The 27,654-nt window shown below is 42.9% G+C and overlaps 1 protein-coding gene across 1 annotated transcript in view; it reads left to right on the top strand.

Annotated features, from left to right (window-relative positions):
- The first annotated feature begins 11,343 nt into the window (after positions 1–11,343).
- The window catches only part of LOC149743772 (uncharacterized), a 102,141-nt gene continuing 85,830 nt past the window's right edge, over positions 11,344–27,654 (top strand). The window contains exons 1-3 of the mRNA XM_089906161.1: positions 11,344–11,421; positions 12,788–13,298; positions 27,021–27,063. Coding sequence (XP_089762287.1) covers positions 11,344–11,421; positions 12,788–13,298; positions 27,021–27,063 — 632 coding nt within the window. The remainder of the gene's footprint in view (positions 11,422–12,787; positions 13,299–27,020; positions 27,064–27,654) is intronic.

Genomic DNA, 27,654 nt, shown 5'->3' with positions numbered 1-27,654 from the left:
TAGAAGCCAACACCACAGAGAGCAGACCTGTTTCATTTGAACAGGTGGATCCAGCTGTTCTTGAAGCTGGCCCGGTGGGTGGTAGAGGTCAGGGTGCTGATGGCCAGGAGGGATAATAATTTCCTACCCCTCAAATCTGGGAAGTGAAAACAGCAGGGCTGAATGTGCCCACGGGGCATGGCTTCTGTTCAACTGGAAGAGTGGTGAATGGCTATTGGGTGACAAAAACAGTCGGTCTACTATATTCTTACTTTGTTTGCTAATTGTTTTGCTGCATGTAAACTCTTTGTTGCATTAGCTCTTGTTCATGACATCACGTCTGGAGACAGGGTCTGATAGACTTACATGTGGAATTGGAGACTTAAATTTCAAATCTGCCTCTGCCTGGTTGAGTGGTTTTAGGGTCCTCGTAACCTCTACAAAGTTGAGTTTCTGGGTCTGAAACCTAAGGACAGAGGTTATCGTAATCCATTTGGGCTGCTATAACAAAATACCAGAGCCTGGGTAGCTTATGAACAACAGAAATTTATTTCTCATAGTTCTGGAGGTTGGAAGTCTAAGGTCAGGGTGCGAGCAAATTCACAGTCCGGTGAGTATGCTCTACCTGGGTCACAGCTGGCGTGTTTTCTCTGTAACCTCCCATGGCAGAAAAGTCGAGGGACCTCTGTGGGGTCTCTTTTATGAGGGCACTAATTTTGTTCATGAGGGCTCTACCCTCATGACCTTATCACCTCCCAAATGCCACACCTCCTGATACCATCACTTTGGGGGTTAGGATTTCAACATATGAATTTTGGGGAAGGCAAATGTTAAATCTATAGCAGAGTACTTTCCCCATAGGATGGGGGAGAGGGAAAGTATGTAAGCACCTGTCATAGGGCCTGGTGTGGAGCAGGTGCCCCATACAGATGTTATTACAAAATATTGAGTATAGTTCCCTGTGCCACAGAGGAGATCCTTCTATCTATTCTATGCCTTCTTTGAATGACCGTAGCACTTGTTGTCTGTATCATTATTATGTCTGTTGTTGCTTTGTGACTGAAGATGAAAAATTTCTATTTGTCCATGTCCTGGCCCTTACATAAAAATGTGTTCATTTATCTAATTCATATTTATTGACTACATCTTAGACACCGTGTTAACTGCTGGTTCTAGATGTTAGTAAAATATAGACCTTCCTGCTCAAAGGGTCACAGTATTTGTGGGAAAACAAAAAAATGAACAACCTATGTCTCTAAGAGCTTTGTACTTCCCAAAGAGAACACACCTCGTAGGTACAATGAATACATGTATCATACGTAAATGTATAAATAGTTAATGGGATTATACACCTGAGATAACTGCTTTTCGATTCTGAGGAAATGATAATTATATTTCACCAGGAGCTCAGTACCACTCTGAGAATGAGGGCTTAACCCCCGACTTGACTCACTGCATCGCTTTCCTATATAAAAATACACAAGTCTGTACATACGCTCCAGAAAAAGGCTTATCTGGCATGAATTTCAGATAGCAAGAAGAAAACTTCAAGAGGTTCAGAGAAGCATCCAGAAGCTCAGATGACTGTCTGGCACTAATACAACTTGCTTGACAGGAAAATAGAGCTGTAAATCTCACAAAATTAGATGATCTTTTAAGAATTTCAAAACCTCCTGCTATTAATTGGAAATCCTAGAAGAATAGCTTCTTTTTAAATGTACTGATAATATGCTTTACAGCTTACTATTCAGAAGCCTATGTTTTGGCTAAGTGAGCTTCAGGAAGGAAGGAAATTTGTGGTTGACCTCCACTTACTTTGGAACCGCTGGTTCCAAACATCTACTTCTATGCACAGTCATCTTATCATCTGTAAAATGGAGGCAACTCTAAGACAACAGAGTTACAGAGATGTTGCACAGCTCCATGTGTCATTGTCTTCATTTGTTTCAGAATACCAATGACATCTAAGCTACTACTGAAAGAGTGCTATATTATTTGGGGTCATCTAGTGCAGCTCTGTCAAAGTAAAGAAAAGGGACCTAGAATGACTATAATTTTCCCAAGAGGACACAATTATTTTATGGTAAATCTGGGACAAGAACCCTGATCTCTTTGATCCCATTCCATCGTTCTTTCATTGGGTTCTGAACAACCCAGAGAAATAAAGAGAAATAAAACTCCTGTGTGCTGTGTCACTGGTACAGGACATGGCGAGATTGGAATTGGAGCACTACATATTAAGAGGTATCTGAGAAATTCTTCAAACTAATTGAGATATATACCAGGTACATAGCAAACCGTATGTTTTATGAAGATGATTCTGTGCAATGAACAGAACTGGTAACACACACTGGAAGGTGAATTCTCATTTTCTGGCACCTTGAAAACTCCACCTCAACAGACACGTTAAAATAAACATTTGAACTGGGTCATATTTAATTCTGCATGCTCTTGTAAGTCAGCAAAATATTCCATATATCATTTAAGTTGTCACTCACTTTTTAACTTGACTTTCAATTTCTAAAAGTCTTTCCAAACATAAAACAGAGGTAGGAAAATGGTATATGGGAAGCTGCAGAGATGAAATAAGCTTATTTCATTAGGCATAAAGATGAATATCCAAACAACTTCTTCATGGCTGAAAGTGTCCAAATCTACTATCTTCGTTTTGTAGTCAGGGCTTCCGGAAAAATATGCTAATGGATTCCTAATTACCCAAATGCCCCATATCAGTTTCAGTAGGTATCATTATATATTATGGAAATTTTTCTCAGTGACAGTGAAAGACATCCTGGCTGAACATCCCCCTGCCCATGACACAGAGATGATGGTCTCAAGCTATCTTGAAGGCGTTGCAGCCCACACTATCCGTTACTAATATTAATGGAGGATAAAACTTCATATTCTGTTTGCTCTGTATTTGTTCAATCACTTCTTCCCTTCATTAAACTGGATGGCCCATAATTGAGTCTGTAGTGTGTCTATCATTGGAAACTGAACAAAGTTTTGTTGGTTTTATTAATGTCATATGTTTCTAGGGAGGGTCTATTCAATAACTAAGTCTAGTTTCACAGTTACAAATAAATTATGATGTAACTTTGAATAAATTAAGCTCATCATAAAGGAAGGATACTGAGAGTTGCTACTATCCCTTCCTTGAGGGGCTCTTGTAAAGCACTAAGTAAAGTAACAGAGGTGTATATGTATGCATATATTTTCAATGATATTTGTACAGACTTAAAAAGAACTCTACAGAATGCATTATAAAAACCTTAATGCTGTGTGTCCCTAGTTCCCAGCTCTCTCATTAAAACTACTTAAATGAACACAATCTTATCTGTTAGGATAGCTATCAGAGTACTCCACATACTACTTCTTGCTGTACCCTGTCCCAACCACTTGCCATCCTCTTCCCATTAGTCCTCAAGTCAGAAGCCCCGAAGATCTGTTCATTAATTTATGAACACATTTCTTCATCCAGCCAAGAAAATTGATGGATCCCTTACCAAATTTCAGGCACCATTCTTCAGTATGATTTATAGGCATGTTCAGGAAACACAGCAGTGATTAACACAGATGAATATAGTCTCTCTTGAGCTGAGGGGGGAGACAAAAGTAAATAAGCAAATATAAAATCATAAGTATAGTGCTTCCGTGGTGGCGCAGTGGTTGAAAGTCCCCCTGCCAATGCAGGGGACACGGGTTTGTGCCCCAGTCCGGGAAGATGCCACATGCCGCGGAGCGGCTGGGCCCGTGAGCCATGGCCGCTGAGCCTGCGCGTCCGGAGCCTGTGCTCCGCGTCGGGAGAGGCCACAACAGTGAGAGGCCCGCGTACCGCCAAGAAAAAGAAAGCTATGAAAACAAAACCTATGGATGGAGACCTACATGAAAGATGGAAGCGTATAATAATGGCCAGAGTACATTACTGTGGCAGAAGCAGCAGCCCTTAAGGAGGACAACTTTATAAATTACAAATTGGATTTAAATAGACAGGGAATTGAAAGTGGAGACATTATTTTCTGCAGAAGATGATGGACGGGGAGAACAAAGAAAATAAAACTGAGATTGTTAACAAAATACAATACTAAGCATATAAGTTAGGACTGAGTCCTTAACTTTCAGTTTTATTAATGAGTGGCTGAGTACAGATTACTGACTACACAGAACCAAGCCTGGGAACACATTTTATATTTATGATCTTTGTGCCTAAAACTAGATTCTCCTGCAATTTAATATGACACTAGGACAATGACTGGCCAAGTTTTAGATTAATCACTCTTACACAAAGATTTTTCATTCATATAATCTCAAACAAATACTGCGTCACCGATTAAGTTCCAGATCCTATGCACTCTGGCTGAAGATATGAATATCTTGCAAGCCCAGCGTCACTTTCCTCTTTCTCTGGTAATAAATCACACTTTCTATTATGACAATGGCCCCAGTTATCGGCCCAGGAATAAACACTTGACTCAGGAAGAGCCAATTAAAGCCTTCCTTTAGAGTTGATCGAGAGCTTTAAGGTTAGAGTATTTCAATCTTATGAAATTTTTGTAAAACAAAATTATTTCAAAATCTACTAATTATTCTTTAAGTTCTAGAAACTGCATTCTGTGACTAAGAGGACAATTTATTTGCCGTCGTTTCTGCTCTGCCCACTTTATGTTTCTGTTATTGTGAGATAAAGGCAGTGGGGAATGGCAAACCATTTCTGATTCATTCAACACATGAGTGCTTCTTAGGTACAAAACACCATTCTGAACATTGTCCGAGGTAAAAAGATAAATAATACCTAGCCGCTTACCCTCAAGGATCTTCCAGCTTAGCAAGGGAAATAAAATAGGCACACAGATGACTGCAACAAAAAGAAGATAACGATTGCTGCCAGATGTTTGGGGAGAATGAGTAGAGCAAAGAGAGAACACAGAATAAGGCAACATTCAACAGTCAGCCAAGAACTATTTGTTGAGCAATTGCAAGCTGTGACCTGGAAATGGAAGAGGAGAACATAGATCTTCACGTGGGCAGGTGAAAAATCAAGTGTTATTACTTGTAACACAGCTCTTCAAATGTATTTTTTGGCACCAAGTGCCTACTAAACAACCTTAAATTAAAAACTAAATAAGGATACAGTCTCTATCAAATATAGCCTGAGGTACTGATGCCTAAATACTAGGATCACAGTATTTGTGTTCCCAAGGATGCCTTTCTATTGCTTTGCTTCTTTCCCCCTTTCCAAATTAGCTAATGCTGCCTTAACAGGATATCTATTTCACTTGTTCCAGCCTTTTTGATCCAATGTATTGAATAGCAGAATAGGTGAGTTACAAGAGGATATTTTGACTTCAAACAACAGAAATAAAATACTATATAATTGAAAAAAAAGAGGCAATCTTTCAGGCACATGTGGATCCAGGAGTTCACATGTTTTAACCAGGTCCCTTTCTCTCTTCCCCACCCCTTCTTCTCTCTGCCTTTTCTCCTCTCTGGTATCTCTCATTATGGGATTCAAATATTTCCCTGTTTATGTGGGAGCTTCTGGCACAGCTGCGGGCTTATACGCTCGCAGCTCCAGGGCTGGCTGGAAGGGGCGGGCGCATCACAGCATAAGGTTGCACGAGGTGTGCACTTATATAGCAGGGCATCACATCTATGAGTGATGGATGATCACATTGTATACAGGGGTAGCTTCGCATAGCTTTTACATCACTTTTCTTGAAGATGGCAGTAAAATGGTATGTGTTTACAAAATCAAATAGTGTAACATTGTCGAAAGATATACATAAAGCATTTAGAGGAAGGAGGCTCCTTTTTCTTTTAACTCCGGCACGGATTGTCTATTGGACAGTGGTAAGCCTATGTCATCAACCTCGTTACTCCAGCAGAAGTCCAGGGATTAGCCCTGCCTAGCTCTTGTTAGCCTCTATTCCCTTCCTTGAACACTGTAGCCAGAAGGTTTTTTTCCTCCTCAAACCTTAAGTATTGAAACCTGGAGGAGGGGCATGTCTGAAAAGAAAATGATGGACTGGACTCTCCCTAGAAGGAAGATAAATGGGTGGTCAACAAGAAAAAAAAAAAAATCCTCTGTACCAGGAAATGTTTGAAGTGTTGTTTGGGTATCAAAAAACGGGTGCCCTACACATAAAGCAACAAAGGATATTGGTCTAAAAAGAACACCATGGCCAAAGGTGCATGGCCTATTTCAACAGAGGATTTGAAAGTTAAAAGTTAACCTGTAAAACATTCAATTCAATTTCATCATTTTACAGATGGGCAAAGTAAAACTCAGGCACAGGAACAGAAGTGCCAAGGTCATACAGGTGGTTGGGGGAAGAGACAACCAACTTCCCAACTTCTGACGTTTTAGGTGTGTATGTGTGTTGTTTTGTTTATGTGCAAGGACATTTTTCTTTAGTACACTAACATTACAACAGAAAGTATAGTCTTGTTTTGGTTTTCTCTGCGCCCTCAATTCTGTATAAGACAGTTTCGCTGCACTCCAACAGAAAGGCTCAGCAAGAGTAGAGACCACCATAAGCAGTACACGTGGGCACCAAGGGCAGATACATTGCCCTTCCTTGTGTAGGAACTAGGGCCACTTGTTGCTTTAATGGGCCAAGTTTGGGCTGGACCTGCAGGAGGGGACACCTTTGAAAAACAGCTTCCTAACTGCACTACAACCTGCTCTGGCATCCTGATTCCACTCCCCAGCCCCCCCCAAATCTTCAGCCAGAAAAAAAAAAAAAGAATGGATCACTGGATCGATGGGGAGATTTCTGTCTGCTCCTCCTACTGTCACCTCTTTCTTGCTATTTCCTGCCCGAAGAAACCTGACATCAGCCCAAAAGCACCTCTGGAAATGGGTAGGAGGGAGCCTTACACCTGTCAGCGCCAGAGAAGAAAGTGCGCTCTGCAGAGTTCTCAGTTGTTCCATCTCTTGCGATGAAAGGAAGAAAAGGAGCGAATCCGCCACAGATTTACTGGAGACCAGGGTTACTTCATACGGCTCCGGCCACAGTAACCCCTGAAGACCAAAGATGCATTTCCATTCCCAGCATTTCTTGTTGGCGTCTTTCCCTACAGGCTAGCCCTGTGCCTGGCCCCGGAGAAGTCTCTGCGTAAAGGTTCTTTAGGTCATAGATCAGGCTCCTGTGTGTATGTGTGTTTTTCTTAGGAAAAACTGGCACAGACGAATTAGCAGTAGAGACTGGGGTCTCCCTACTACCCTTCATGCTTGGCGGCATCACCTTCGACTACCTCGCATTCTCCCGGCGCTGACAGCCCCGGCTCCGGACCTCAGGGTTGGAAGCAGTCAGCCCCAGCTAGAACCGCCCTGTCCGGGGCTGATGCCACCCTGTGCCTAGAATGTGCGTGTGGGTGCAGGCGGGCGAGCGAGCGGCTTCTACAGTGAGACCGAAGCAGGAGCTCAGCCTTCGACTGCGACCTGCAATCCCCAGATTCCCTGGGGACCTCGAAACTCCCAATCGGAGTTACTACCCCCCCCACAGCCGCCCACCCTTTCCCTCCCCCTTTACCTCAGCACGCAGCCCCTCCCTGCGTGATGATGCAAAACCGTGGGAAGGGTGGGCGCTGGGAAGGGTGGGGAGAGCCTGAGAGCGAGCGAGGGTGGGAGGGAGTGGGCCGAGGAGGAGAGGGAGCCGAACGCGCGTTTAAAGCGATAGCCATCCTCGCTCTCTCCCCAGTGCTGGGCTGTTGGAGAGCTCGAGCTGCAAGCCACCGAGCGCGAGCTTGAGCGCGGCGCGCTGGCCGGGGAACCCAAGAGCGCACGGCGCCCCAAGCTGGCAGGCGCCGCGGGGCCCCCCACCCTCGCCGGCTGCCCTTCCCCAGGTGCCCCTACCCTCCTCGCCCGCAGGAGACCCTGGGCTTCCCCGGAGGAGCTCACCCCAAGGGGCCAGGACTCCGGCGAGCCCGCCACCGTCCCCTCGAGTGCCGCCGCCACCACCGCAGCCGCGGGAGCAGCATGGTCCAGCTGGGGAAGCTGCTCCGCGCCCTGACTTTGATGAACTTTCCCTGCTGCGCGCTGGAGGTGCTTCTGTGCGCGCTGGCGGCGGCGGCGCGCGGCCAGGAGATGTACGCCCCGCACTCCATTCGGATCGAGGGGGACGTCACCCTCGGGGGGCTGTTCACGGTGCACGCGAAGGGTCCCAGCGGAGTGCCCTGTGGCGACATCAAGAGGGAGAACGGGATCCACAGGCTGGAAGCGATGCTCTACGCCCTGGACCAGATCAACAGGGATCCCAACCTGCTGCCCAACGTGACGCTGGGAGCGCGGATCCTGGACACTTGTTCCAGGGACACTTATGCGCTCGAACAGTCGCTCACTTTCGTCCAGGCGCTCATCCAGAAGGACACCTCCGAAGTGCGCTGCACCAACGGCGAGCCTCCGGTTTTCGTCAAGTCCGAGAAAGTAGTTGGAGTGATTGGGGCTTCGGGGAGTTCGGTCTCCATCATGGTAGCCAACATCCTGAGGCTTTTCCAGGTAGGGGGGCGCTCCCTCCGGGGCAGAGCGCGCCGTAGCTCCCCGCGCTCTTTTTCCTGAAGGCTGGCTTGGACTCCAGGGGTGCGGGGTCTGGTCAGCCTTCGCTCATTTCCACCCTGGAGATCCTGCCGAATCCCTCCCACCTCACCCGAGGAGGTACTTTCCCTGTTTGATTCATTTCCCTTCCACCTCTCCCCTGTCCGCGCTCCACTCCATCCGGCTTGACTTTCTGGATTTATGGCCCCATTGACAAGAAACAGTCTCCGAAAAACAAGGGGATGATTTAAATGGGTTTGCATTAGAGTGAAATATGGTTCCAAAACAGGCTTGTAAAAGTGCCGGACTCCTATGAGAGCCACTTAGGCGCAAGGAATATGAAAGATGAGAAGACGCCTAGAAACTAGGCATTTCTCAACTCCCCAGCTTCCCTGCCCCAAGCCGCCCGACAAGCTGCAGCTCCCTTGGAAAATTTCGAGAAGAGCTTAGGGAGGCAGTTCTTAAACCGAAGGCTAGTTCTTCACCTACATTTGGACGTGAATTGCCCATTTCGCTCGGGTTGGATTTCCCGACCTGTAACCTGTCTCTGCGAGGGCATGGGGCGGAAGGCGTGGGGACTGTCCTCAAGCGGGGAGAAGCCACCCGCAGACGTGCCCCCAGGTGATTTGCTCTGGGCAGTTGTTTGCACCGTCTAAACTGCCTTTGCGATCCGGCCACTGGCAGGAGCCGGGCGATCAGCTTTCTACTCCTGCCAGCTCAGAGCCCGGAGGTGAGCTCATGCTAACTGCGAAACACAGTCGCTTTTTCTGCACCCACCCTGTGCCCATCCTTTCCCACGACCTCCCTAACGCAGCCCCCAACCCCAGTCCTGGGTTTTGAGGGCGATTCTCAGAGCCAGACAAGAAGGCGCCTGGAAGGAGGCAGCAGGGTGCGCTGAGCAAGGCCGGGCGGTCCTCTAGCTCCGGGTGCAGGCGGGCAACGGCGGAAGATGCGAGGTCGGCGGATCGAGCCAGCTGAGCCGTGGGCGGTGCTGCAGTGCTCTCTCACCGCCTGCTCCCGCAGCCTCGGCCCCACGGCTCCTGTGCCGCCCTGGGTATAGATGGATGGCTTCTGTATGAAGAAATTGAGTTTCAGGGTATGCGTGACTATGGGTTCTCTTGTTTCTCTGTCTTTCTTCCTGTGTGTCTCTCTCCTTGTGTCTCTTTCTCCCTGCTTTTTTTTTTTTTTTTTTTTGGTCTCTCTGTTTTTATGTTCTCCCTTTCAATTTCTGCCTCTCTTTTCCTTCTCTACCCCTATCTCCAAGTTTTTTGTTCATCTCTGTCTTGAAGTGATCCTTTCCTAATGCACAGCTCTCTCCCTGCCTGGTAGGACCCAAGCTCAGTTAGTCCCTTCTCCAGGTGTTCTGGCTGACCCTTATGCTCCCCGTAGCTAAAAAGTTGGCTCCCTCTCAAGTGCCTTTCCTGAAGCATGTTGGGTTTCTGGAGGGGACTCCTTGTGAGATTCAAGCTGTCACTACATCAGCACCCAGGGGTATGAAGTTTGTGTTTGTGCCAGAAGGAGGGGTGTCTGTCTAAAGCTGCAGCCTGGTATGGCCCCTCTGAGCCTCTGAGCATCCCTAGCACCTGTTGAGTATGTCACCTCTAGATGTTTGCAAGGCCAAAAGTGCTTCTGGGCAGCCTTCACTTTGAGGTACTGCTTTCAGGAAGAGCCTGGGCTGTTGTAAGCAAAACCCAGAAGCACTTCCTTTACCTCTGAGCTTAACCTAGAGAACCTGAGGAGGCAGCGCTGCAGGGAGGATGAGGCCAGAAGTCACCTGAGAACCACAGGCGCAACTCACCGTGTTTTTACTGGAGCTCTGGGGGTTGAAGGCACATTTGCTGTTTGACATTTTAAAAATTATTTTGGTGCCTTCACTTGGAGCTTGGGAGCTTGCAGATGGGCCTGCCTGTCGAAAAAAGAGTGAAATCTTCAAGTCAAGAGAGAGCTTGCAGACTAGGCTGAAGGATTGTGTTTGCTGAAAAAGATTCCAGGGGGAGCTGATTCCTTCTCTGGTGTGTGGATCTGAGGCACTTGCAAGAAAAGAGAACGCTTGCCTTATGCTTAGTTCCCCCGTTCCCTGGGCTGGGAAGGAAAGGAACTGAATGCCAGCATTAGCAGTGTGGGTTGGGACCAAAACCATTCAGAGAAAACTCTGTCATTTTCCTCTAATTTGCAAATTGCAGCTATTCATGTTGGATTGAACAGCTGAGGGAAAAGAGCCCCCAGTTTTCACCTGCATTTATTGAGAAGAGGCTGGTAGTAGGAGGGATGCACCAACTTGTAGCTTGTGCTGCAAGCTGGATATAAGCTTTGGTGTGAGCATCCTGGTTAACCACTGCCCATGTTCAAATATACAGAGATAGATTCCAACAATCTCTTCCCGCAGCCTTATTTTTGCGTGTGATCTTAGAAGCTCCTGGCATGTAAGTCCAGTCCCCAGTTTCCCAGCCTCTGTAAACCTGCAAAATGAATAGAGAGAATAGTGGAACACAGACCCATTGTTCAAAGACACAGTCACTTTAGGGAAAGAGGAAAAGAACGGGTAGGTGAATCTTCTCTGGGATTGCAGGGTTCAGCTCAATGAAGACTGTCCTGTATAAAAGAAACTTCTCTAAATGGTTGAATTCTTAGCTCTCCAGAGATCTGAGTTTTCTTTTCCCCAGTCCCTGTGGGTTGCTGTGGGGAATGTGCCAAACCTATCATTTGAGATAAAAAGTTATGGTGAGGTAAGCTTCTAGGCTGGGGGAAGGAAGACTTAGTGACTGAAATGGGGGATGCTAAGCACTGGGGGGCAGGAAGGAAGAAGGAGCTAGTAATGGATGTAACAAATGCTGCAGCTGCCGGCAAAGCCTGGATTGAAGTTCCTTCCTGAAAATGAGGACCCGGGCAAGAACGACCACTCAGATGTAAACAGTGTCTCTGACTGGGAATTCTCATCTGCCTGCCGGTGGGCCAGAGCTGAGCAAGTCCTTTCTCTCCTCTGTATGCACACTGAATTGGTTAGTAAGTGACGTGTCAGAGGACAGGAATCATATTCAGTGGATCTTTCAAATCCAGGAGTTTGAGGCTAATGAAATTAGTGTGTGGCCAGGGCTCTGCCAACTAGAATTAAGTCACTGCAGCCACACTGCAATGCATTTTCAGCCTGAAGGGAGCATCAGGGAGGAATTTCGGGAGATTTGTTTCTGAGCCTGTACAAAATAATACTCATAATGCTAAGAAAGATTAAATGTAAATTAATATTGACTACGAGTAACATATTTAAAAAATAATCGCCGAGTGGGGGATGGCTTAAAGTGGAGAGATTATATAATATGGTGTCCAAAGAATAAATCTCCCCTGACCACTGTTTCATGGGCTATAAGTAAGATATATTACAATGGAAAGTAATGGGAACGTTTTTAGTCAAGGCTTCGCTGCTATTGACTTGAGAGCAAATACTCTGAGAGTATAAATTACTCTTGCTATGTGCTGACTCTGAATGAACAATATTTCATGTGCAGTGACATGGTCTAAGCTATAGACTTGGAATTGAATGGCATCTGTTTCAATTGTTTTGTTCTCTCAAGAGCAACTAGATAGAAAAAAGTGGTCAATTTGACCCTTGTGGGAGCGTGTTGCAAATCTAAACCTGTGTCCCTCATACCATAAATGAAATACATTTGTAAATTTGTAAGTGTTTTCTTTCTGTTCATTGATGCTTGAGTATAATCTCAAACTTTGGGAGCAACATTTTATACATAAGTAGTTGGTTTTCTTCCTTTCTTCTTTCTCTTTCTCCTCTCTCTCTCTCTCTCTCTCTCTGTTTCTATCTCTCTCTCTTTCTCCATCTTATGTAATTGGATAGAACTGGGCACCTAGGATGATGTGGTGTTACTATAGTGGGATTTTTTTTTTTAAAAAAAAAACAACTCTAACTTACCCTTTTAAAAATTTCATAAATACAGGTGTCAGTGCCATTTGGAATAGTCTCTATAACAATTTCTGTCTCCACATTTACTGTGTTTCAGCAAATTTACCTAATAGATGGTGAGTGAGCAATTTTTAAAGGGGCATTTTTTAGAAGAGCGGAGAGGGAAGGAATAGAGACAGGCACATACTGTATTTGAAGTTACCTCCACGTGTATTTTATGTATGTATACCCATACAATTAAGAAGTCTTTGGATGTTTTATCTTCAAGAATAATTCAGATAATGGATTACTTGAATATCATAAACATTTAGGGTTTAACAGATTTGTTACATATAGACGTTGTATCACGGATTTAAAAGACCATAGCCAGCGGGCAGCGGCGGGCGGAGCGACCGAGGGGCGGCGCGGGCTGGGCGGCGGGTGCGGGGGTCCGTGCTTCCTCGCGGTGGAGGGCTGGGGTTCGCCGAAGACGCCGGGTTGCGCCGCGTTGCCAGGTTACCGAGCGCGTGCCCCGCGCCCGCTCTTCCGCCCGGGCCGCCCTCGGCGCCGCCTTAGCCGCGGTGCGGGCTGCGCGGGGCGCCGGTTCCGCGGAAGCCTGGGTCGGGCGCTGCGTGCGGGACTCTCGTCGCTCGTGGACGGGGCGCGAGCGCGCGGGGGACGTAGGGCGCCGACCTGGGCCTCCCCGGCGCTCCGGCTCCGCTCAGGGCGCCCGCTCAGGGGCCTCCGGCGCGAGGCCCCCTTTGTGGTCAAGATGGCGGCGCCCAGGCGGGCGGCGCCGAGGTGAGCTGGAGTCGGGCCCGGAGAGGGGCGAGTCTGCCACGCCCAGGACTTGGACCCGGGGCAGGTCTCCCGTCTCCCGCGGAGCGGCAGGTGAGTGGGCGCGGCCGCGCGTAGGTCCCTCTCGTGGGGTGGTCAGCTCTCCGTGCGTCCGCAGACTTCTGTCGTCTGATAGTCAGATCTGGGGTGGCCCAGGTTGGAGGCGTGGGTGCTTGATTGGGGAAACCTGAGGGGTTTAAGGACTCTATTGGGATCGTTTCAGACCCCAGCAAGAAGCTGAGCAAGTTTCCTCTTGACTCTCTTCCCGGCTAAGTTTTCTCCCTTCTCTGAAGGCGCCAGCTTTTCTGAATCACCTTGTTACCCGGGGGGATACAGTTGGTGGTTCTGACCGTGGAACGTAGGACCTGGCGCGGGGAAGCCTGAGCTGGTTCTAGTTACTTTGTTTGCAAAGCACTTGTCTTGTCTTTGGAATCTTTGTGTATGTAACCAACGTTGGGAAGAGCCAGCGTTTTCTCCTCCAAAACACTGTGAGGGGTAACTTTTTATACGTAAGAAACAAGATGGCGTTCACATCCGTCTCTTTTCCAACCACTGAGTTTTGGTTGTGTTTCCTTTCTTTAAGTTTGTCTCGTTCTGAAGTGATAACAAACAAACAAACAAAAAGACCATAGCCAATTACACAAAGTATACTCTAGTCTCAGTCCTGCCATTAATTAGCTTAAGTCATTTAATTTTTCTAGGCCTCATTTTTCTCGTGTGATGTTTTTTCTTTGAAAAAGTATAGTTTCTAGAAGTCTCTAATCTCTGTGTCATAGTTCAGCTTGGAGAAAACCTGTTCTTATCCAAACTCCATGACATTGTATTTCCAGCTCCAACTTTGGACTTTGAGTGAGTTGGGGGCAACTTTTTCAGGATATTTTCACACAGCTTTTTTAGTTAATACCAGTCTAGCTGACTTGTCATACTCAGACTTTCTTCCATATTCTTTTACCAGTGTGTTCCTTAGTCATATATATAAAGACTGTTGTGGGCAAAATGACCTCCTGGGTCAGCTTACTGCATGGTCATCGACACAGGGCAGGGAGTAAGATTCTGTGGATTTTACAGAAGCAGATACAGGTTTCATTATCCATGTCCTCTCCCCTTTCATCTTACAAAAACAGCAGGCTTTTCTTGGAGAACTGCCAGATAATGCCATCCTGCCTCCTCACGGGCCCCGGGGATGAGTCGCCCAGGGACTGAACTCCAGTAAAGCAGGTGATTGGCTCATGGGTAGGCATCTGACCTCGGCTGAGTCTATCAGACTCCTCCCCAGGACTTTTCTCTCAGAGAAAAATGGAAGAATTGTCTTTTCTCTCTGGAATTTCTAAGCTGGGGAGATATGACTCTGGGACTCCCAGTGACCATCCAGCACAAGAAGAGACTTTCTGTAAAATAAAGTCTTGCAGAGGTAAGCAGGGCTGAGCGATGGAGAGAGAGCTGGAACCCTGCTGATACTCTGGAACTTGCAGATCCAACTGTATCTGAATATGGCTGCATCCCTGAATTTCTAGTACTTGTTTGTTGAGGTGGTTGTTGTTGTTTGGTTTTTGTTTTTAAATTTCCTTTGACTATTTTGAATTTGTTTTCAGTAATGTGCATTTGAAAGCATCATAGCTAAAAGAGCTAATTTCCTACATTAATGTCAGGTTTGCTGAGTGGCATTCCTTAAGTGAAAAATAATATCCGCTATTTTCTTTAAATAAAATCCTTCTAGCTCAGGTTTGAGATATTCAAAACTCTGCCTCCTACCCCCCTCTTTTCCAACATTTACTATATCACCTTGAAGCATTTGTGACCACATCTTTCCCATCTAGACGCAGTTGAGAGAGAGAGCAAAGACTTCTGATATAAACTGCAACCTATACGCCTCCTACCTGGAAGCTTTAGAACATACTTGATTCTTGTCATTAAAGCAAATCTTTTGTTGTTGTCTCCAGGGCACAGAAGCATTTTCATGGCATAATGGAGTACAAAGTACATTAAGCCTAACTCTACTTCTCACCCTCTTTTACTTTAAATAGGCAGAAAAGAACAATCTCAAACACATTTTCCCAACAAATAAAATACATATACGATTATGTTTAGAAGACGTTTATGCAACACATAGTTAGACTGATTAATTAATGGACCTTTCGCCAACTGGCACAGTAAATATATATGTTCAATGTGCTTAATTAAAAAGAAGACAATAACATATTTTTACAGGTTAATTATCTGAGAAGAGTATTGTGCCAGCACACTTGATGCTACAGTATTTCATGTTTGACAGGTAATCTTCTTTCAATTATATTTACTGCTAAATGTTTCTTGGATCAAGCTATTAAATTATAAGGTCAAAAGTAAAATGATACGAAATTACAATGATAAAGGGACACATATCCCACTTTATGAGAATAGAAGTTCTAATTTCTTTTCAATACTACTAGTAGTGACCACAGTACTAACTTGAGCCCTTACTATGAGCCACTGTGCCCATATGCATTTAGTTCTTACAGTAGTTCTGCAAAGGGCATATAATAATCCACACTGCAAAGCTGAAGAAAGTGATTCTCATAGCTGAAAGTCACATAGCTGGTGAGTGGCAAAGTCTAGATTCAAACTTAGAGTCGTCTGACAATGCCCAGGTTGTTGACCACTATGTACACTGCTCAATTGTTGCACCAATAAAGAAGTGCTTGAAATAATTATAGATTTGCCTACCCTGAAACTGCAGTGATTTAAAGACATCAAAGTTGCCAGTTGCTTAACCACATCTACTTACAGTAAGAAATTACATTTTATTTCATTTCTAAAACAAGATTAATTCTGCAGGCCCATAGAAACTTGAGCACACAAATCCTACCTCCAAATGAAAGATGCTTGTTTTCCACTATTCAACAGATGGCCCTGTACAGAGGCAATAAATATATAGTAGAATTTTCATTCAAATAAATGAGAAGAGAGGTTTCTTCTTGTCCTGATTCAGTGCCCATCATTATGGATTATGATGGCTCTTCCCAAACTTTACTTCATTCACTCCACTCTTTCTACAAAACTCCAGTAATGGAATCCATCATTCAGATATATGTGCAAAGCGAAAGGACTGTATTAATACAGTTGCTGAAAGTCAAGTTGATAGAGCACAGGAAATACATCCTAATAAATGCAACATTAATGTTTGTGTGGGCCTTGGAGTTAGCGGTAGAAAAATTTTCAGTTTAATGGAATATTTTGCCTCTTGCTATGGAAGTGTGGCTTAATAGTCTTGTAATTGGTCATTTACAGAATCCTCCATCTCTGGGTTTCATGCTTTCTTTACTCTGCAGCTGTTGATTCCTTCTCTTGTTCTGGATGGAAGATAGCAGCGAAGCCACTTCAGAGGGCTCAGCCTGCCTTTTTGTGTTATTGTTTAGATGAAGATATTTCCATTTATTAAAGCACACTATTTAAACATTTTTATCATGTTTCAAAGTTGACTGTGTTCTGAAGGTATGAGCGCAGGCAGACATAATGGGGGATGTTTTCCAGGAGAGAACATACCCTTATCAAAGGAATTATCAGAATTTTCATGTATGGATTGAGAATCAAATTCTGGAGTTAGACCTGAATTTAAATTCATACTCACAACTTATTACCAGTCTCATCTTGATCAAACGGTTACCACACTTCTCATCAATTTCCTTATCTTTGAAAGCGGAATAAGAGAAGTATGCCTGGTGGAGTTACACATAAAGCTCATCTGATAGAATATTCATAAGGATTTTGCACAAAATATACATGGATATATTTTAGCACCGAGTTTAGCATGCGATTCGTCTTCAATACATTTAAGAGCTATTATTTTATTATTATTATGCTATCGTTAAATATCACTATTACTTAAATGTCATTATTGCTAAAATTGCTGTAAAACTACCGCAATAACCCATGATGAATTCCCCTCTTCTGTTTCCTTTGTTTAAATGGAAAATATATATATAAATCTAGACAGAGAACACTTTAGTGATCCTATTCAGTGGAGTGAGAATTTCCATGGCACTGATTAAAACAAATCCTGAATTGCATGGACTTAAGAGCAGAGAGGGGCTTCCCTGGTGGCGCAGTGGTTGAGAGTTTGTGACCCGATCCGGGAAGATCCCACATGCTGCGGAGCGGCTGGGCCTGTGAGCCATGGCTGCTGAGCCTGCGCGTCCGGAGCCTGTGCTCCGCAACGGGAGAGGCTGCAACAGTGAGAGGCCCGCGTACCGCAAAGAAGAAAAAAAAAAAGATAGCAGAGAGGCTAAGAGATTTGAAGTTAGACATCCCCAGGTGTGAATTCTACTGTGACCCTCTTCTAGCTCTAGAACCTTGAGGAAGTTACTTAAACTTTCTGAGCTTCACTACTAGTTTCCTCATCTGTATCTTTTTCAGGACTATTTATCAAGCATCTTCCTGTTCTCTATGCTTGGACGTATCAATGAATAAATCAGACAAGAGCCTTTGCCTGCGTGCTCCTTCTTGCATGCTTTCTCCCTCCTTACACTCTCGTGTGGAAACGGATGTTATAAATAAATTCTGTGCTTTGTCACAAGTTGACGGGCGCTACGGGGTAAGGAAAAGGATGTGAAGCTCACTGAAGAGGCTTGGGTTGGGAGTGCTGGAGGAGTGTACAGGTAGGTTCCGATTTTAAATAGGGTAGTCAGGGTGGATTTTATAAGTTGACATTTGAGCAAAGACTTGAAGTGAGGGAGTTGTCAGAATGTATGATGGGGAGACCACTCCCTGGGAGCAAGAATAACCAGTCCCCAAACTCTAAGGCAGAAATATGCCGGGCAGCTTGGAGGAATATCAAGGAGGCCACCCTGGCTGACTTAGTCAGTGGGGAGGAAGAGACAGCAGGAGGGCTGGAGGTCGGATATGTGATGGGTTGGATTGGGTAAGTCCTGGGAGGCCATCACATGCATTGTGTCTTTTACTCTAAATGTAGGCAGCCAGGGGCAGGATTTTAGCCGAGGTGTGGCATGAACTGTCTCTTGTTTGAAAAGCATAACTCTATCTGTGGCCTTGAGGATGTGGGGAGAGAGTGGAGTCAGGGAGAATCTCGGGAGGCAACTACAGGATCCTCGAGGTCTATGCTGGTGGCCTGCACCAGGCTGCTAGCGGCTGGTAATTCTCAGAAGTGGCACATTGGGAAGGTTGTGACGGCATTTCGTGGTAGATTGAATGCAAGAATGGAAAGGAAGAGGGAGTCAAGGGTGAATTCGAGATTTAGGGCCTGGGAAACTGGAAAGGTGTGGTTACTGTCACCCAAGATGGAAAAAGTTTGGGGTAGAGCATGTTTGGGGGATTAAAGACCAGTTTTGGAGGTATAAGATTTGAGATGTTTTCGTGACGTCCAAGTAGAGATGCTGAGTACACAGTTGGATACACAAGTCTGCAGTTCTGAAGAAAGGTCTAAACTAGAGATACTTTAATACAATGGAGATATTAAGAATAATGACATGGAAGCGCTATTTTAAAGATAAAATGAAGTCATGCAATTAGCACTCTGTCTTCTCAAAACATTGAATAACTGTTAGCTAAAATAATTACCTGAAATGAAAAAATACCTATAGTTTGTTTTGTTGTTTGCAGTAAAAGTGAATAAAATGTCACAATTATTTTAATAGTATTTGTGACACAGTAGTTTTAGTTAAGACACCATGACTACAAACATTTACAATAAACCTTTCCGTCTCCTACTTTTCACTCTGATAGGGTACTTGGAACCATATTTTGTAAGGTTTAAGTTAGTTGCCATAGGGTACCTCTTTAATTAGAAGTAATTCTGAACTGTCTAGTTCCATGCAGTTTTATATACATATATGTATAATTATTATTTTATGATTTATCAAACTCAGTTGAAAATTTGCATCACTGATATACATTAGAATTTAAGCATTTACCCAGGTATTCAAGGGAAAAAATGTACTTGTCTTGTAATTTCCATAGGGGAAATTACACATCTTCCCTTCACTTTGCAATTGAATTTGCAATTGAATGCAGGGGAAATACTATCTTACTGGTCTTTGAGTTCCCCTTAGCTATCTGCAAGTCCTTAAACAGCCTTTGTGGCTTAACCAAAATTCTCTTCCATCTTCATTCCGCTAACAGATATTGGTCTAAGCATGTACTTATACTAAAAAATGCATGACCACGTTGTCTCTACACATCTATAATTTTATGTTAACACTATCATTATGTAAGCTATACTTGAATTGTAATTATAACAGATTTTATGTCAACACACATCCATTTCTAGTGTTCATCTGGTGTTCAAGGGGAGAGCAGCATGTCCTAAATTTTATCAAAATATAACATCTGAAGAATAGAACAGAGGGTAATTGTGTAATTCTGTATTCACTCTAATTAAGTTCAGTGGAGTTGGCATAATAGAATTAAGATGAAAAAAAAAAAAGACATTGAGGTACCATGGCTCCCTCTCCTAACACACCCTTTTTATATCCGAGAGCAGAGACTCAGCACCTTTCTGTACAGAAATGGAGACAGGAAGAGGCCAGAGGATGAATGACAGGCACGAATGAGGTGGAACTTTGAAGAGCAACATGGAAATGAAATAATTCTTTTGTATTTGGTAGGTGGGGAAAATGTACCAGCGTGTATGCCTACTGGGACCACGTTTTCCAGAACAGTTAAGCCCAGTGTCAACTATGCTGTCCCACCTTCCTCGTAAGTAGGAACATACTGTTACTTGAATCTTTGCTTCCTGTTTCTTGATACCTGGTTGAGAAGATTATCACAAGAACTGCATCTTGTTAGCAAATACACTGTTTTGAAATGATTGACACTCACTGAAGAGTGGCAGCTCCAAGCTTGCTCTCTCTTGATTTTGGAGTATTTAAGTCTGGAGTGCAGGAGTGGGTTATGGGGAAAGACCATTGGAATTCTTATGTCTTCAGCATAATGGTTATAGCATAATGGTTAGGAGTGTAGGTGCTGGTTCCAATCTCTGCTTTCCACTTGCTAACCATATGAGCTTGGGCAATTTACCTGATTACCTGAACCTCAATACTCCTGCCTATAAAATGATGTTAATAATATTTCATCCCCATAGACTTGTTTTCAATGTTAAAATGAAGTCACTTACACCAAGCACTTAATACAATGCCTAGAGCATAGTAAAGTCTATTATTATTACTATTACTACTACTACTATTATTATTATTACTATCACGATGCCAGGTGCTATTTTTCCTATGCCTTATTCCATTATCTTCTGCCCTGTTCCCCCATTTCTGTCTTGTTGCTGTACAAGGGTAGGTTTGTCACAGAGCATTTTCTTTCCCTAGTGTCTGACTCTTAGTCATCAAGGTGACTGGTCCATGACCCCGGCATTCATTGCTGCTCGTTGAAGCAACCCATTTTGAGAAGGGGAGTTGGATATTGATGCCAGGTTGGGTCAAGGAGAGAGAATTTTCTCTCTTCTGCACTCAGAGAGCTAAGTGAAATATTCAGGCCTCAGAAGGAGAATCAGGCAAAGGGCAACATGCTTAATTTCATACCTTAGTGATTAAGAACAAGTCAGACAGGCTGGATTTGAACTCATTTCCGTCATGTACTGACAACGGGATCTTAGGTGCTTTTGTAACCCGTCTGAGGCTCAGTCAACATCTGAAAGAGACGAATAACATTATCAGAACCTAGTGTATAGCCTCGTTGTAATAAGTGAGTAAATCCTTTTAAAACGTTCAGCACGTTGTTTGGCATATAAACACTTAATAAAATTTAGCTTCTTTGACTACTACCGCTGCTAATATTATTAAGTAGCTGAGCAGATCCGAGGCCCATTTTTTTCTTAGATTGCACATAATCATTTGGACAACCAGCTCACATTGATCAACCGTTGCTTATATATAAACCCCCATGAACCCAAAGGTGCTTTAACTCTCTCCCAGTCAGAGCCTGTTCTGGGGGCAGAAGCAACACCGGCACTACCCCCGTCATCTTTGCCTTTATTGTCACTACACTCGCCTGCCGTACTGAGCACTTTCTGTTTGCCAGGCACCAAATTTAGCCCTGCGTATGCACTATATCATGTAGTTCTCACACTCCACTCAGGTGGGAGACATTATCATCATCCCCAGTTTTCAGGTAAAGACGCTGAGGTGTTGGAAAGGCAAGAAACTTGACCCACAGCAAGAGATGGAGCCGGAGTATTCAAACCCTTCTCTCTGACCTCAAGAACCCTTAAATATTAGCATACTACTACATCCTGGTAAGAAAATCTGCTTCCAGCCACTCTGGTGAGAGTAGAAATGATTCTCAGTCCCCACATTCCTCTATTGCCCATGCCACCCTAGCCTCAGGACTAGGGGGGAAAGGAAGTGATCTCTTCAAAGAGCAGCCAAAGGGAACCTACTCCCTTCTGCCTTTTCGTAATCAACTAACCAATATTTTATTTCCTTCTTAAGAGTCCCCACATGTTCCTTTTGGTACTTAGCTTGGCCTTTTAGAATTCTGACATTCTGTACGTGACTCATCCACTGTATTTCATGTTAATTTATTGAGGTCAAGTATAGGGTCTTACTCATCCGAAGTCCAGTTATCCCCTGTCACATCTAACTCTGTTCTCTTCTTCTTGTAGGACATCTGCAGGTATTTATTTGAATTTTGTTGCATTGTTCTCATCAATAGTACATTAAAAGTTATACAGAAAGTGCTTTCTTATAAGGAAAACCATCTAAATAGATTTCTAGCTCTTTACTTTTTATAGCACTATTGTAGAGATTATAGATCTCCAGGTAATATTTTTTAGATTGAGTTCTTCATATCATCTTATTTTTACATATAATGATAAATCTGAATTTTCTCTATCAAACCTCCGAGACTTCACTGGCTTGTAACTTAGCTTGTTGATTATGTGTTGTTGACTTTTCCATTTACAATGATATTTGATCCTGGTAAGGATGGGGCTGGGTGGGAAGGTACATCTTAGGGCCATAAATTGGTTTTGTAGAGAACTAACATAAAGATCTAAAGCCTCATCATATTTCTGCAGAACTCATGAATCATTTTATTATAATTCCATTCATTCAGGGAGTATAAAACCATTTTCCAATTGTTATTCCTAATTTGTTCATCTTCTCTTCCTTAGTCTTAGTGAGAAGAGAGCAGGCTGAATGGAAGAAAGTCATTATGACCACTGGGGCCCCTAGGGTAGGCATCAGTCCCAGAGTTTTGTTTTCATCTCTCCGCTATTAATATTGGCTAATGTCTTGAGTGCTTACTTGGTGCAAATTACTTAGCCGACCATGGCAAATGGATTGTGTCATTTCATCCCCTGATAGTCATACAATTAATGTATGTATTATTATGATATCCCATAATGCATACATGGAACAGAGCCTCAGAAGTAGTTATTTACTCACCAAAATATGGTAGATGTGGAATTTGGACTCAGGTCTGATAGACTCCTAAATCACTCCTAGTGATTTTTACCACTAAATTAAAGTTGTATACCTCTGGAGAGTAGATAGTTTCTAAAATTTCCTCAGCTCTAACGTTTTATAATTAAATTTTTGTCTGATGGCAAGCTTAACAGTTAAGATGGGGAGGAAGGAATGCCAGCCTGTTGAATGGAATTTCCCTGAAATAAGCCTGTTTTATGACACCAGTTCACTCATTCATTCACTCAGCATGTATTGAATGTTTGCTCTGTGCAAAGGCATTTTAGGCATCACAGTGGAGTGAGCGCCCCTTCCATAGACTCTCCTGCAGCACTCAGAGAAGTCTTGGACTGGTTTGCCTGTTATGGAATGGGGCTTGGTGATAGAAGCCTGGTTTGTCCTCCACTGATATAACTAAGACATACTCATATGAGTTTATAGGCATCTTGAAGCCGTGGGATAGTAACACACATGAATCTTACCATTTTTGCCTGGGATTAATGATATAAAGGCTTTGGATTTGGGTATGGAAAATGGGTGCAATTATGGGCGTGTTGGTTCTACATATATATGGACATCACGTGTCATCAGCCTGCAGCTACCTGCCATTCCTCACTACTTCTTTTCACAAACCAAACAAGTACCTTCTTATCTCTCCTGTGGATAAGCTCTTGACAGTGGCACTAGGGCCTCCCTCAATAAGTACATCATTGGCTAAACCAGTGCTTTCTCAGATATGCTCATTGAACAGCCCTTAAGGTGGACTGACATTCCACTGCCTAGAATAGAATATGGTGTTCTTTAGAAATCGGGGGGAAAAAATAGGCCACCAGATGTACTTTCTTTACTTTAAATTGTTTATATATATATATATATATATATACACGAACAATTGTTATATATGTGTATGTATACTTGTTCATATATATGAATGATTTAAAATTGAAGAGAGATATATATATACACACACATATATATATGTATATTTAAATTTTGGCTTCTGTTAGCAAGTAGTAAATTAAATTATTAGCAGATCCATACTGCAGGGAAATAACCAATCAGATTTCATTCAATAGCTTGCTTTTTTGTAGATTTATGGTTGTGATTTTATATCTGCAGGTATGTTTGCTGAAGAAAATATTTCTACCACTTTACGCAAAATTAAATTCATTTAATACCAATGCGGCATGTCCCAAATGTCTTAATACAGTTTTAATCTTTAATCGCATCAGAAGTATGGAATTAGAAACATACCCCAAAATCATTTGAAGATATAATTACTTTCATTTCCCTTATACTTCTGAGACTTTTGAAAAATAAGTATTTAGTTGTACTTATCTGTTTCTGTCTCTCTAAGGATAGCAAACACTGAAACACAATTATTTTTAAAAGTCAATATTAAAAGTATATTGTCCAAGATGATCAAAACTAAGGAAGTGGCAAAGAAATTCAAAAATTTAAACTTTCAAAGGGTGCTTTTTTTGTGAATGTGTAGTACTTGTTCTTCTGAAGGAATTAATCTTTTTAAAAATTTAATTAACTTATTTTTTATTGAAGTATACTTGGTTTACAGCATTGTGTTAATTACTGCTGTCCAGCAAAGTGACTCTGTTATACATATGTATATACATTCTTTTTCATATTCTTTTCCATTATGGTTTATCACAGGATATTGAATATAGTTCCCTGTGCTATATAGTAGGACCTTGTTGTTTAGCCAATCTATATATACCAGTTTGCGTCTGCTAATCCCAAACTCCCAGTTCATCCCTCTCCCACCTGCTTCCCCCTTGGCAGCCACCAGTCTATTCTCTATGTCTCTGATTCTGTTTCTGTTTCATAGATAGGTTCATTTGTGTCATATTTTAGATTCCACATATAAGTGGTATCATGGCATTTGTCTTTCTCTTTCTGACTTACTTTGCTTAGTATGATAATCTCTAGTTGCATCCATGTTGCTGCTGCAAACGGCGTTATTTCATTCTTTTTTTTATGGCTGAGTAGTATTTCATTGTATATATGTACCACATCGTCTTTATCCATTCATCTGTTGATGGACATTTAGGTTGTTTCCATGTCTTGGCTATTGTGAATATTGCTGCTGTGAAGATCAGGGTGAATGTGTCTTTTTGAATTATAGTTTGGTCTGGATATACGCCCAGGAGTGGGATTGCTGGATCATGTGGTAGGTCTATTTTTAGTTTTCTGAGGAACCTCCATACTGTTTTCCACAGTGGCTGCACCAACTTACATTCCCACCAACAGTGTTGTAGGAGGGTTCCCTTTTCTCCACACCCTCTCCAGCATATGTTATTTGTAGACTTTTTAATGATGGCCATTCTGACTGGTGTGAGGTGGTACCTCATGGTAGTTTTGATTTGCATTTCTTTAATAATTGGCAGTGTTGAGCATCTTTTCATGTGCCTATTGGCCATCTGTATTTCTTCTTTGGAGAAATGTCTCTTTAAGTCTTCTGCCTATTTTTTTGATTGGGTTGTTTGCTTCTGTTGTCATCAAGTTGTATGAGCTGTTTGTGTATTTTGGAAATTAAGCCCTTGCTGGTCGCATCATTTGCAAATATTTTCTCCCATTCTGTAGGTAGTCTTTTCATTTTGTTTATGGTTTCCTTTGCTGTGCAAAAGCTTGTAAGTTTGATTCTGTCCCCTTTGTTTATTTTCATTTTTATTTCTATTGTCTTGGGAGACTGACCTAAGAAAACATCGGTATGATTTATGTCAGAGAATATTTTGCCTGTGTTCTCTTCTAGAAGTTTTATGGTGTCATGTCTTATGTTTAAGTCTTTAAGACATTTTGAGTTTATTTTCGTGTGTAGATAGGTTCATTTGTGAAAGGATGTGTTCTAACTTCACTGGTTTATATAAGGCTGTCCAACTTTACCAACACCACTTGCGGAAGAGACTGTCTCTTTCCCATTATATATTCTTGCCTCCTTTGTCAAAGATTAATTGTCAAAGATTAAGTGAGGTGTGTGGGTTTATTTCTGGGCTCTGTATTCTGTTCCATTGATCCATATGTCTGTTTTTGTGCCAATACCACGCTGTTTTGATTACTGTGACTTTGGAGTACTGTCTGAGTCTGGGGTGGCTATGCCTCCAACGTTGTTCTTTTTCTTCAGGATTGCTTTGGCAATTCTGGGTCTTTTATGGTTCTGTATGAATTTTAGGATTATTTGTTCTAATTGTGTGAAAAATGTCATGGGTAATTTGATAGGGATCGCGTTAAATCTGTAGATTGCTTTGGGTAGTATGAGCATTTTAACAATATTAGTTCCTCCAACCCAAGAACATGAGATGTCTTTCCATTTCTTTGAATCATCTTCACTTTCCTTTATTAATGTCTTACAGTTCTCAGCGTATAAGTCTTTTGCCTTCTTGGTGAGGTTTATTCCTAAGTATTTATTTTGGGGGTTGTGATTTTAAAAGGCATTGTTTTTTTACGTTCCCTTTCCGATATTTCATTGTTGCCATAAAGAAATGCCACCAATTTCTGTATGTTAATCTTGTATTCTGCTACCTTGCTGAATTCGTTTATCAGTTGTAGTAGTTTTCATGTAGAGTCTTTAGGGTTCTCTATATATAGAATCATATCATCTGCATCTAATGACAATTTTACCTCTTCCTGAAGGAATTAGTCTTGAAGTTCTACTAAGACTTTTGGGATACCTGTTTTAATGAGCCATTACTTCCTGCCTGAGATTGCACTATGCACCAGAGATTCTAGAATTAGCATAATAAAACTAATAATGCAAACAACAGCAACAAATCTTCACAAACCTTCCTTGCAAGGAAGTAAAGTCCACTGGAAAAACAGACAAGTGAAACACACATTCAAAATGGCAGTGATTCTCAAACATTTATGTGCTGAAAAATCATGACAAGCATGATAACCAGGGCAATTACTAGACCCCTTCTCCAGCTGGTCAGGTGTAAGGTCCTGTAACTCAATTTTTGGTGAATGCCTCCAGGAGAGTCTGAGACAGATGTTCTCAGTTGTCGTCAACCTTTAGTGTGCATCAGATTTGCCTGAGAATATTGTTAAAACACAGATTGCTGGGCTCCAGTGCCAGAGTTCTAACCAGTTCCCAGGTGTGGCTGATATTGCTGGCCCAGGGACCACATTTTGAGAACCACCTTTCAAAACGCTGCAGTATGCGGTTGTGTGTGTTGTGAATGAGACGGCCCAGAGAACCAAAGGAGGGCAAAGGGACTCTGCCCTAAATTAGTCAAAGGTAACAATAGCAGCTAGAATTGATTGACCCAAGAAAAAATTATAAGAACTTTACCTGCATTTGCTCATTTAATCCTTTCAGTAAGGTACATAGGTGCTACTTAGTGTTCCTCTTTTACAGGGGTGTCCAGAGAAGGTAACTACTTTGCCCACGTCCTAAACTGGTAAGTAACAGATTAAGAATTCAAGTCTAGGAAGTCTGATTCCAGAGCCCACACCTCTACCCTTTCTGCATGTAGAGAGGAGTAAAGGGTTGTCAGTGAAGCCTTCCTGGGGGCCCTGGCCTCTGAGTGTAGATAAAAGGATGAGTGGACATAAAGATCATTATTTGTGTGTGGTGGGGGTAGGGGAGGAAGTATGAGGGCTTCCAGAAGAGCCCGCCCTCCCCATACATCTGCTATAAGCAAGTCTGATGATCAGGAGTCCGGAACATGAGTATGACTGTGGGTTACTGAGAAGGGTTCTACAACCCTGAGGTTAGAGTTCTGGATCAGTTAGTAGGTAACAGAAAGTGAATGAGTGATTTACCTTACTTTCCACGGGTAGCAGGAAGTTTGGAGATAGTCCCTCTAGCGTTAGTCCAGCTGCTGAAGGGCAGCACCAGGGGACTGGGTTGCTTCGCTCTTCCAGCTTCCACATCTCTAGCACGTCCACATAGCTTCAAAGTGACCCCAGAATCTCCAGTAGTGTTCCAACAATTTGGGCAGGAAGAAAGAAAAGGAAAAAAAAAAAAAAAGAAATTAAGTAAGAAAAAA

This window comes from Delphinapterus leucas, unplaced genomic scaffold, assembly GCF_059928025.1.
Source record: "Delphinapterus leucas isolate spDelLeu-1000000601 "Yukka" unplaced genomic scaffold, BTC_Dleu_Yukka2 spDelLeu_asBTCV2_sq81, whole genome shotgun sequence".
Lineage (NCBI taxonomy): Eukaryota > Metazoa > Chordata > Mammalia > Artiodactyla > Monodontidae > Delphinapterus > Delphinapterus leucas.
Note: the sequence above shows the minus strand (reverse complement) of the source record. Positions and strands in the feature narration are given on the sequence as shown.